The sequence below is a fragment of the Zingiber officinale genome, chromosome 1B (genome assembly GCF_018446385.1).
Source record: "Zingiber officinale cultivar Zhangliang chromosome 1B, Zo_v1.1, whole genome shotgun sequence".
In the NCBI taxonomy this organism is placed as follows: domain Eukaryota; kingdom Viridiplantae; phylum Streptophyta; class Magnoliopsida; order Zingiberales; family Zingiberaceae; genus Zingiber; species Zingiber officinale.
Window position 1 is genome coordinate 128,831,367 of NC_055986.1, and position 12,053 is coordinate 128,843,419.

Below are 12,053 nucleotides of genomic sequence, written 5' to 3' on the forward strand. Positions count from 1 at the left end.
CCCATAAATAAAAGTTTAAATAGCCGAAGGAAATCTCTCTCAGGGATCAAATCTTTTTTAAGTTTTGAGAAAATTACTACACAAGTTCCCAAATTTATACCATAGTCTAGGTAAACACGAATTATATATATGTTTTTTTAGTTCTTATAATATTAATATATATATATATATATATATATATTGATCCGGTGGTAAGGAAGGGGGACCCTCGTTAGTGGGAGGTCAACGACACGTGGAGGTCAATGGTCAAGAGGGTCAACCCCAAGGTCGTGCCGGGCGGACAGAGGTCACGCCGAGCGGACTGGCGAGCCGACCGAGCATCCGGCCGGGAGGTTCCCAGGCCGGACGAAAGACAGCCCGACCAGGGGTCGGGTTTCCGATGCTCAAGGTAAAAGAGTCTCTGGGCTGAGCGGACAGGCCGCTCAGACAAGTCACAGGATAATAAGGCGCAATCCCATCCGAGCACATGAGCAGGGATTCCCCGCCCGGGCCGAGGTATGCGCATTCCCTGAGGCCATGAGCGTCGAGCGGCTGGTCCGCTCGGCCCAGGAACAGGCAAGAGCGTAAAGGGACAAAAAGGACAGCTGGTAACATCATCCTCGAGACACCTGCCGCCGACAAATAGCATGGTCGGCGGCCGGAGCGGACAGAGTATCGTACGATGGAAGTTTCCACCGTCACATCAGGAATATGCTCGGACGATTGCGGAATGGCGTCAGGCTTGCTTTTCTGACACAACCCTACTGAGGTATGTTTGAGGAAGCGCGCATGCATCGAGAAGCATGCTCGCGCCTCCCCAGGGTCCTATATAAGGACCCCCAAACTTCGACGGAGGTATGCGATTCTCATCACTGTAGCCACAGTAGCGTTGCCTTGCTCTTCTTCTTCCTCACTGCCTGACTTGAGCGTCGGAGGGTCGTCGCTGGGAAACCCCTCCCGGCTCGGCTTCTTTGTAGGTTCGCCAGAGATCTACATCACCAGTCGAAGATAGTGGAGAGTGCCACGTCCCCAGTGTCCATCGACTCAGCGCTCGGACAGGATCAAATTGGCGCCGTCTGTGGGAACGTTCTTGACTCCGAGCATAGACGATGGAAGAAGCTGGACGTCAACTCATGGTGACACTCTCCCCCGAAGAGCTTGACGCACTCATCCAAGCGCGAGCAGCGAAGATTGTCGAGCAACAACAGAAGGCGCAAGCCAATCGGATAGCACAGCAGGCGACGTCGGCATCTGGCGGTCGAGCGACGCCAGAGGACCGGCCGGAACAACTCTCAATATGGGGTCAGAACAAAGGGCCGACCGACACTTAGGCGGAAGCCCTGCCCGCCCCGATACTGTTCCATCGGGCTCTGTTCCAAACGCTCTCGGAAGTCGCGCAAGCCAACCTCGACCGGGGCTCTTCGTCCGATGAGGCGCCCCTCCGCGACGCAATAAAGGGCAAGGCGCCACGGAGAGACTCATCCCCCGAGCGGATCAATAGGCAGTTCTCCGAGGCCATCCTGCGCGATCCGCTACCAAGGCATTACGCGCCCCCGGCGATCGGGGAATACAACGGAACCACCGACCCGGACGACCATCTGGGTAAGTTCGACAACATAGCCACTTTGCATCAATATACGGATGGTGTGAAGTGTCGGGTGTTCCTCACCACCCTCTCGGGATCGGCGCAACGATGGTTCCGGAGGTTACCGGACGGATCGATCACAAGCTTCAAAGAGTTCCGCACAACCTTCCTCCATCACTTCACGAGCAGCAGGTGCTACCAGAAGACCAGCGTCAATCTGTTCGCCATCAAACAAGGCTTGAAGGAGTCGCTCCGAGCCTACATCCAGCGTTTCAATCAGGTGACCATGGATATCCCGATGGTCACTTTAGAAACCATGATGAATGCGTTCACACAGGGGCTTGTAGATGGGAATTTCTTCCGTTCGCTCATCAGGAAGCCGCCTCGCAGCTACGACCACATGTTGAACAAGGCCAACGAGTACATCAACGTGGAGGAAGCTCAAATGGCGAGGAAAAAGGAAGCACTATCCGAGCCACCAGCTCATGCCGAGCGGAAGCCGCCTTTCAATTATCAACCACCGAGAGGACCCCGCGCAGAGGTAGCCCGTCCTCATCAGCAAGCAAGGTCGCATGCCGTTCAACAAGTAGCGGCCGATCGACCTAAGCCCAAGGGGAAGATATGGACTCCCATGTTTTGTTCGCTCCATCAGTCAGCAACTCACAACACCCGCGACTGTTGGAGCCTCCCCCAATCACTCATCCTACACCAAGGAGCTATCACCGTCGATCACCTTCACCGAGCCGACGACGTCAGCACCAAAGTCCTGGCCGACGTACAGAAGGGAGATCTCCCGAGTGGCAACATAACCAGCAGCACAAGGCCATTCCTCGGGCATCGCATGAGCGACCCCGACCATCCGCTCGGGAGGAGGAGAATAGAGGCAATGCGTCGAGGGGTGAGATCAACATCATCGCCGGAGGGCCGACTGGAGGTGACTCCAACAGGGCCAGAAAAGCGCATGCAAGGCAGCTTACGATCCATACGGTGGGCTGCAGTCAGGAGCGGGCGAACGGGCCCGAGATCAGCTTCGGGCCTAGGGACCTCGAGGGAGTCGAAGTTCCGCATGATGACACCCTCATCATCCGAGCAGTAATAGCTAACTACACTATTCACAACATCTTTATTGATACAGGCAGCTCGGTCAACATAATCTTCCGGAAGGCATTCGACCAATTGTAAATCGACCGAGCCGAGTTGCTGCCGATGACAACCCCCCTCTACGAATTCACCGGTAATGAAGTTTTGCCGGTCGGACAGGTCCGACTAGCTATCTCGCTGGGAGAGGAGACGCTTAGAAGAATGCGGACCACCGACTTCATTGTGGTCAATGTTCCTTCCGCGTATAATGTGATCTTGGGGCGACCGGCACTCAACGAGTTTCGAGCAGTCGTCTCGACCTTCTGCCAGAAAGTCAAGTTCCCTGTGGAAGACCAGGTGGGAGAAGTCCGAGGGGATCAACTGGCAGCCCGACGATGCTACGTAGAAATGGTCCAAGCCGAGGCTAAATCCGCTCGGAAAGCGCCACGAGTCGAGGTAAACGCTATAATCGAAAAGCCACCTTCTTTAGTTTATGAAGAAAAGGAGGAGGTATAGATCCACCCTACCCGACCGGAGGCCACGACTTTTATAGCATCCGACCTGGAGGCAGGCCAGAAGGAGGAGCTGATCGGATGTCTCCAGACATAGAGGAAACCTTCCGAACACTGAGGAGGTATGGAGTCAAACTGAACCCCCAAAAATGTCTGTTCGGAGCAAAAGGCGGGCGCTTCCTGGGATATATTGTGGCCAAGCGAGGCATAGAGGCGAACCCTAGCAAGGTGAAAGCACTGCAAGACATGCCGCCTCCCAGGAATCTGAGGGAAGTGCAATGCCTCACCGGCCGGATAACGGCATTGTCGAGATTCATCTCTAAGACAGCTGACCGGAGCTTGCCATTTTTCAAGATCCTGCGCTGAGCCACCAAATTCCAGTGGGATCAGGAGTGCAACCGGACGTTCGAAGAGCTAAAAGCCTATCTCAACTCACTACCTGTACTGGCTAAACCAAACGTGGGCGAGCCGCTCCGTATATACCTGTCATCAACCGAGCATGCTGTCGGCTCGGCACTGGTAAAGGGAGGCGGAGAAGAACAACCAGTGTATTTCTTGAGCCATATCTTAAAAGATGCTGAGTCCCGCTATACTGGTCTTGAGAAGCTCGCGTTTGCCCTAGTCCTGGCCGCGCGGAGGCTCCATCCTTATTTCTTGGCGCATACTATCATCGTTATGACAAACAACCAACTAGGAAGAGTAATCCTAAACCCTGAGGCGTCCGGGCGGCTCATTAGGTGGACGACGGAGCTCAGTGAATTCGACATCCAGTATCAGCCCCGCTCGGCGATCAAGGCGCAGTCCTTGGCAGATTTTGTAACTGAGGTACAGAATTCCGAGCCCGAAGCTTTGTGGAAAGTATTTGTGGACGGATCGTCCACTCGGCTCGGGAGCGGAATAGGTATTTTACTACTTTCCCCTCAAGAAGAGCGGATGCACCTATCCGTTCGTCTGGATTATCGGGCAATAAATAACGAGGCGGAATATGAGGCCCTCATAGCCGGCCTACAGGCCGCGCGGCATGTGGGAGCCCACCGGGTGATGCTGTACTCTGACTCCCAGTTGGCCGCTCAGCAACTCTCGAGGTCCTTCGAGATAAACAGCGCAAGGCTCCGGCTCTACGCGGAGGCCTTTGAAAAGCTCAGAAATAACTTCGTCGAGGTTGTCATACAGAAGATTTCCCGAGCTGAGAATCAGTCAGCTGACGAACTAGCCAAGCTCGCTAGCTCGATATCACCGATCATCATCCAGCAGCCTATGGAGTAGGTGTCCTTGGTGGTGCACATCGACCGGATGGAAGGCCTCACGTTCCCAAACGATTGGAAAACGACCATAATAGAATTTTTGCGTTCGGAGGCCACGCCATCCGATCGGGAGGAAGCCCAGCTACTGAGGAGGAGAGCCGGCCGGTTCACGCTCATTGGGGACCAGCTCTACAAGAAGGCATTCTCCCGCCCGCTGCTGAAATGTGTCAGCTCGAAAGACGCAGAATATATTCTCCAGGAAGTACATCAAGGATCCTGCGGAGGTCATCCGGGCGGGCGATCGTTGGCTAGGAAGATCCTGCTGGCCGGATACTTTTGGCCAACTCTGCAGGAAGACGCTGCTCGGACCGTCGCTACCTGCCTTTCCTGTCAGAAGTTCCACAGCTTCTCCCATAGGCCAACGGAGAAGATGAAGGCGTCCTCTGTGTCCTGCCCGTTCGACCAGTGGGGTATGGATATAGTTGGGCCTTTCCCTATGGCGACCGGGCAATGGAAGTTTTTATTAGTGGCGATCGACTATTTCTCCAAGTGGGTTGAAGCCGAACCATTGGCCAAAATAACCGAGCAGATGGTCAAAAAGTTTATCTGACATCATATAATTTGTCGGTTCGGCATTCCTCGTTGGCTCATTTCGGATAACGGGCGGCAATTCGTTGGTCAGGAGCTAGGAGAATGGTTCAAGGGATATGACATAGAACAACACTTCACTTTCGTGGCGTATCCTCAGAGCAATGGTCAAGCTGAAGTAGCCAATCGGGAGATCCTGCGAATACTTCGGGTTCGGCTCGATCACATGGGAGGAAGCTGGGTGGACAAGCTGCCCGGCGTGCTATGGGCCATTCGCACAACCCCAAAAGAGGGAACGGGGGTAACACCGTTCCACTTGGTATATGGGGGCGAGACGGTCGTCCCAGTCGAGATCGGAGTCGAGTCCGATAGGATCCAGAACTACGATGGGGCCAACGCCGAGCGGAAACAGCTGGAGTTGGACCTAGTTGACGAAGCACGAGCTAAAGCAGCCATCCGGCTGATGGCGTACCGGCAAAGAATGAAGCAGAATTACAACAGGCGTGTAATTCCCAGAGCATTCCAGGTTGGCGACCTAGTATGGAAGAAGGTGAAGCCGGTCGGCAATGTGAGTAAGATGACAGCTCCCTAGGCGGGGCCCTTCAGAGTCGTTGAGAAGCTCTGATCGGGTGCATACTATCTAGAAGATGAGGACGGACGGCGGCTAGAACGACCGTGGAACGCAAACCATCTCCAGCCATACCGAGCGGGGTAAAAGGTGCGTCGGTGTAATTTATCTCCTGTATGCCTTGTTCGTCTGTATCCTTTGCCTGCAGGAGTAAAAATTGAAAAATACAAAGGATATGAGCATTCGTTGCCGAACGGCAAAATTCCCTGAAGACCGTCAAGCGGCGACGTTAACTCTAGAGTCGGACCGGCGACTATAAACCCCCCGGCTTGAAGACCGTCGAGCGGCGACGTTAAACTCTAGAGTCGAACCGGCGACTATAAACACCCCGACTTGAAGACCGTCGAGCGGCGACGTTAAACTCTAGAGTCGAACCGGCGACTATAAACCCCCCGGCTTGAAGACCGTTGAGCTCCGACGAACCGGCGACTATAAACCCCCCGGCCCGAACACCGTCGAGCGGCGACGTTAAACTCTAGAGTCGAACCGGCGACTATAAACCCCCCGATCGGAAGACCGTCGAGCGGCGACGTTAAACTCTAGAGTCGAACCGGCGACTATAAACCCCCGTACGGGACAACGTTGCACAAATAGACTGAGGCCCAGCATCTAGGGCCGATGATTAGCCAGCCTTGATCCTAAGGACAAGAATAAAACAATGGCGTGCGCCTACAAGTGCCGACCAGCGAAAAGCTAACGGAATGAAAGGTCGTTCGATTGAGCGGCGCAGTTGAGAAAAACACTTCAACGAAAAACTAACAGAAGTTCTATGCGGAATGAAGGTCATTCGACCGAGCGGTGCAGTTACAAGAAACACTTCATTCAAGATAATTCATTCAAGATAACAGAGCAAAAATTGGCATTCCAAAATTACAGTTAAAAGTTCGCCGATCGGGAGGATTGCAGAAAACACTTCATTCTAGATAATTGAAAACATGCTTCGGAATGGTGGTGAGAAACGACGCATGTTCCGTAGCAAGGATGACCACGGACTCGGGGAGCTGACCCTTGGGCTTCAGATAGTCCCCCGTGGCGGTGATGGCCAGCTCAAAGGCAATAACCATCCGGTCGCAGACCTTTTCAGCAAATTCCTCCGAACGGATGTACTTCTGCCTCAAGGTGGCGACATGGTCTGGCTCCGCCTCCTGGTACTCCTTGAAGGCGGCACGGGAAGCGTTGAGAGCTTCTTGCAGGGCCTTCAAATCGTCCCTGAGAGCCGTCGCCTCGACCGAACGGCCCTTCTTCTCGTGGTCCAGTAGATCTGCCAACTCTTTTACCCGCTGTTCCAGGGCGCGGGCCTCCACGTTCTTCGCTTCCAGGTCGGCGATAGCAGTATTTTTTCGAGTGGTGGCGAGTTCTATCTTCCGGTCAAAGGTCTTGACCTGCTTCTCGTATTGGGCCAACATGTAGGCCTGGTCGACCGTCTTCTTCTGCTCGGCCTCCAGCAAGTCTTTGGTCTTTGCGAGCTCCTTCTGCAGCTCAGCATATGAAGGGCCTTGAGAAGAAGACGGACCGCTCGGACTCTTCAGCCTCTTCAGCTCCTCCTCCACCATAGCCAAACGGTTGGCGACAGCGATCTCTTCCACCCATATCTGATGTATGTAGGGGTGTTAAAATGCCGACCGAGAAGACTACATAAAAGAACAGGAGTGAAGCTTACCCCTGTGGCCTGCTGCATGTGGCTGTCAGCCAGTTTGCCGACCGGCATCACAACGACACGGGCCCGGGCGTCCGCCCACATCTCAGCAAGGGGCCCCTTGATAGTGATCATGTGTTCAGGAACCCTCGGCAGATTTGACTCTGCCATAAACGCCTCAGTAGGGAGGTGCAGGGTGACCCTAATAGTGCGGCGCCGACCCGGAGTCGTGTGAGCGGACACCGAGGGATTAGAGGCCGGGCTGGACATTGTGGACAGAATGCCCGAGCGGCGGACTTGGCGGGGTGCAGGAGGAAGAGAGCGGACCGGCATCGCTTCGAGGGGGTTTGCAGGCGGATCCAGTTGAGACGGGGTCTGGTCGGAGGAGAGCGCCTCGACCGATGGCGCTTTGTCACGGGGAGATGCAGTGCCCGTCCGCTCGGACGCTTGCACTGTGGAGGTGGCCGAACGGAGAGGCATCTCAACACACCGTCTTTTCCTGTCAAGCGGGAGCTCGTCCTCCGAATCGAAGTCTTCCTCCCGAACGGTCGGTTCCTTGCTAGAAGTTACATCGCCAGCCGCATCCACAGGTGAAGCCTGAGCGGCCGACTCCCCTGCATTTGTCTCGCTCTCACTCTCATGAGAGCCGACCGGAGCAATGCCCAACTGCTCCATTTCCTTGGCCGCTGCCGCCTCGAGCGCGACCGCTTTTCTCTTCAAGATCTTAAGTAGCACAGACTCCATTATGACGTTCGCTACAAGGAAAAGAGAAGAAAATCAGTTAGAACTCAAGGCAAATGTATAAGTAAAGTTCTTACCGAAGTTGCTCGGGAGGGGGGGTCCGGCTCGGACTCAAACCGAATATATACATCACTCCTTCAGGTAGGAGCTTGTTGATATCGAGATTCAGACCGGCTAGCATATTCGCTGCTTGAAGGTAGTCCGGTCGGGTTTTATACTTCTTCAGCTCAGGAGAAGTGGGCGGTCCGACCTGCCATTTAGTACGGAAAGGGAGCCGTCTGGGAATACGAAGAAAGAAGAAGTTCTTTTTCCAATATTTGTTGGAAGAGGGCAGTTTATCAAAAAAGACTAAGTCGGGCCGAGCTTGAAACAGATAAGTGTCCGGCTCGGACTACTTGGGATAGTAGAAATAATAGAAGACTTCCGGGCGGAGGGGAATGTTGTGTATCTTAAATAATACCACAACTCCGCATAGAAGGCGAAAAGTGTTGGGAACCAACTGGGCGAGCGGAATGCCGAAGAAATTGCAAACTTCGGCGATGAAGGGATGAAAAGGAAACCGCAGACCGGCTGTAAATTGTTCGCGGAAAAAATAGATAGTGTCGCGCGGAGGGTTGTGTGGCCGAGCAGAAGGCGAAGGGAAAATCAATTCGAAATCGGAAGGGATGTCAAAAGCGTTAATCAGGCTCTCGGTATCACGTCGATCGAACCGTGACTCCATGGTAGTATACCATGGGCCGAGAGCAAGGTCCGCGGGCTGGGAAGAGCTAGCCATCGCCGGAACAGTGGAGGAGGCAGGAATCGGGAGAAAATACAAAGGCTTGAGGGAGATGAATGGAACAGTAACCAAAAGACGAGAACGAGGCAAAGAACGCAAAGAAAACACAGAACCGAAGAGAGAAAGGCAAAGAACCTTACAGAAAAGATGAGGATCGAAAGAACAGGGCAAAGGGTCGCCGGAGTGCCGAAGGATGAGGTCACTGGAGCAAGGAGCGCAGGGAAAGCTGCTGAGCACGCGAAGGCGAAAATGCGGCGGAAGAAGTCGATGAGAGCTTTATAAGGATGGGCTCGACCCGCCCGAGCCGTCGGATGCAGGTCACATAACCCGAGGCCCGCATCCAACCGTCCATTTCAAACCGGTGAACGTCGCATCGGGCGTAAGGCGGCGGCCGTGCGATGACGTCAACAGCGCCACGTGGCACTCAGTTAGAGGAAGGCATTTAATGAGCCCCATCACGAGGCAGAACCCGCGTGCTCAACCATAATGGTGGAGATTTGCACGCATTCTGAGAAGATCCCGCGGACATCATCATAGGCCAGTTGGGCAGCCCTCGGCAATTAGCCGACCGGCGCTATTCGACCCCATAATGGCCGAGCGGAGGTACACTTTCAGAGGTGGCAGGATGACTGTCGCTCGGCCAAACTCATAGTCCAGTCAGTCGGACTTAGCGCCTCCTTCGACTAGACTTGAGGGGGAGGCATGTGATCCGGTGGTAAGGAAGGGGGACCCTCGTTGGCGGGAGGTCAATGACGCGTGGAGGTCAATGGTCAAGAGGGTCAAGGTCGCCGGGCGGAATAGGAGTAGCCTGGAGTGGTGAGCCGATCGAGCATCCGTGGGAGGTTCTCGGGGAGGAGACGAAAGACAGGCCTCAGGGGCTGCCTGCCGCTCAGGTAAAGAGTCTCTCGGAGCGCAGACATGGCCGCCGCCGAGACGAGTCACGGATAATAAGCGCAATCCCATCAGCACACAAGCAAGGCTTCCCTTGGGCAGGTATCGCAGCTTCCACGAGGCCACGAGTGGCCGTGTCCGCCTCGGCCGCCCGAGAACAGGAAGAGCGCAAAGGGATAAAAGGACGGTTGGTAACATCATCCTCGAGACACCTCTGGCAAAAACAAAGATGGTCGGCGGCTGAGACGAGAGGATCGTGAGCAGTGAAGTTTACCGTCACGCCGTGTGATATGCTCGGATGCGAGTCGGCGTAATCCATGCTTTTCACGACACCCCTCTTGAGGTATGTTTGGGAAGCGCACTCATCGAAGCGTGCTCGCGCCTCCCGGGTCCTATACACCCCGGACTTGACCGAGGGAGGCGATTCTCATCACTCGTAGCCACAATAGTGTTGCCTTTGCTCTTCTTCTTCCTCACTTGAGTGACTGGGCGTGGGAGGGGGTGTGGGAAAACCCCTCCCGGCTCGGCTTCTTTGCAAGTTCGCCGGAGATCTACATCACCAGTCGAAGATAGCGAAGAGTGTCACGTCCCCAGTGTCCATCGACTCAGCGCTCGTACAGGATCATATATATATATATATATATATATATATATATATATATATATATATATATATATATATATATATATATATATATATATTCAAATATTAATTTAATCAAATATATTAAAAACCATAAATTAATTTTTCGGACACATTTGTATTTTAAAAATTACTGCTCTCGATATATTTGATATATTTGATCAAATTGATGTATTATAATATTTTTATAATCAGGAGAACTAGACGAATACATAAAAATTGATTTCATGTCATTTTGAAAATCTCTTGATCCATCAATTAATTTTGATCGAAATCTATTAATAAATTTTTTGAAACACATAGAGAGCAATCAATTTGACTGATAATAAAATCAGTCATTGATTTTTGTCAGTTGAATTGATTTGAGGAAGTGGGTACTTAATTTTATAATTTTGAAACGTGATTTGATATTAGTCGCTATTGAATTAGCGAACAAATGACTAGCTTAATTAATCGTCATCAGGTCTAACGTAGTCAATTGCATGATCCAAACTCCACCACCAGATGAACAGCTAATATTTACGATGCAAATTAATATAAAAAATATTTGTTTAGTTAAACTTAAACAGATGATAAGGATTTGCAGAGTGCATCCGATTATATGAAATCATGAATTCAGATATGTACCCAGTAGGCGGCGGTGAGTCCTGCTACGCCGGACGAGAGGTGGATGACGTAACCGCCGGCGAAATCCATGACGCCGGCCTTGAAGAGGAAGCCATTTGGGCTCCAAAGACTGAAAGCGCCGACGGTGTAGGAGAAGGTGAGCCAGAGTGGCACGAAGAGCATCCATGCCTTAAAATTCATCCGGCCGAGCAACGAGCCGGCGATCAGGATGGGGGTGATGGCCGCAAACACGAACTGGAAGAAGACGAGCGTGGCGGCCGGGTACATCCCAGCAAAACCCGGAGCTAGGAGCTGTGCCTGATCCAGCGCAACCGCGCTGGGGCGGCCCCAGAAGGGCAACATCTCCTCCCCGAAGGCCATGCTGAAGCCCCACAGGCACCAACACACGAGCACCGCCGAAAAGGCATAGAGCGCCATGAAGGCCGAGTTCACCGCCCACTTCTTCTTCACGATGCTACCGTAGAGGATCACCAACCCCGGCACCGACTGCAACCCCACCATCGCCGCCGCCGTCAGCTGCCATGAGTTGTCCCCTTTGTTCAGCCACTCCGGCGAAGCCTCGCTAATCGTCAAACTCGACGGCAAAGACATGATCAACTCGTCCAAAACCTCGCTATGTGTTCTTTTCTTCTGATGGATTCGATTTCTCTTGCGGAGGATGAATTTAAATAGAAACGGCTTGCTCTGATGCGGTAAAGCCAGTGCATCGTTCGTTGGAACGAAGGGTTGAAGTTTTAGGGGAAGGAGGTTCAGGGGTTCAAAAATAGAAAATTGAATATTTTAATAGAATATTGGAAGCCGATTCTGACCCAAAAAAACACACAGAATCATGCTCTGGAATTTCTAACAAAGTTTAATTAAAATGTCTAATAAGATCTGATAATGTTAAATAGAATGTGTTAATTGAATTTGTTGTAAATGGATTTTTAAATGTAGTGGATTAGATTCTATTAATATGATAAATTGTAGAAATGAATTGGTTCTGATCAATTTTTTTATTTAGGGATGAATTTGGCAATAAAAATAATTCGCCGCCAAACTTAATGTGAATTGAAAAATTTATGACGATTTATTTTTCGTCCCAAATTTCATTCTAGAATCTGGAACGAATCCATAGATTC

At 52.2% G+C, this 12,053-nt stretch overlaps 1 protein-coding gene across 1 annotated transcript; it reads right to left on the reverse strand.

The window, feature by feature from the left end:
- Nucleotides 1–10,920: 10,920 nt before the first annotated feature.
- LOC122042060 (ammonium transporter 2 member 4-like) lies at nucleotides 10,921–11,679 on the reverse strand. The gene has a single exon (XM_042601993.1). The coding sequence runs from the start codon at nucleotides 11,521–11,523 to the stop codon at nucleotides 10,921–10,923; it is 603 nt and encodes a 200-aa protein (XP_042457927.1). The 5' UTR covers nucleotides 11,524–11,679.
- Nucleotides 11,680–12,053: the final 374 nt, after the last annotated feature.

What these genes read in the sequence shown, in the direction of transcription:
- LOC122042060 (XM_042601993.1), bottom strand. Translation starts at nt 11,523, where the DNA reads ATGTCTTTGCCGTCGAGTTTGACGATTAGCGAGGCTTCGCCGGAGTGG.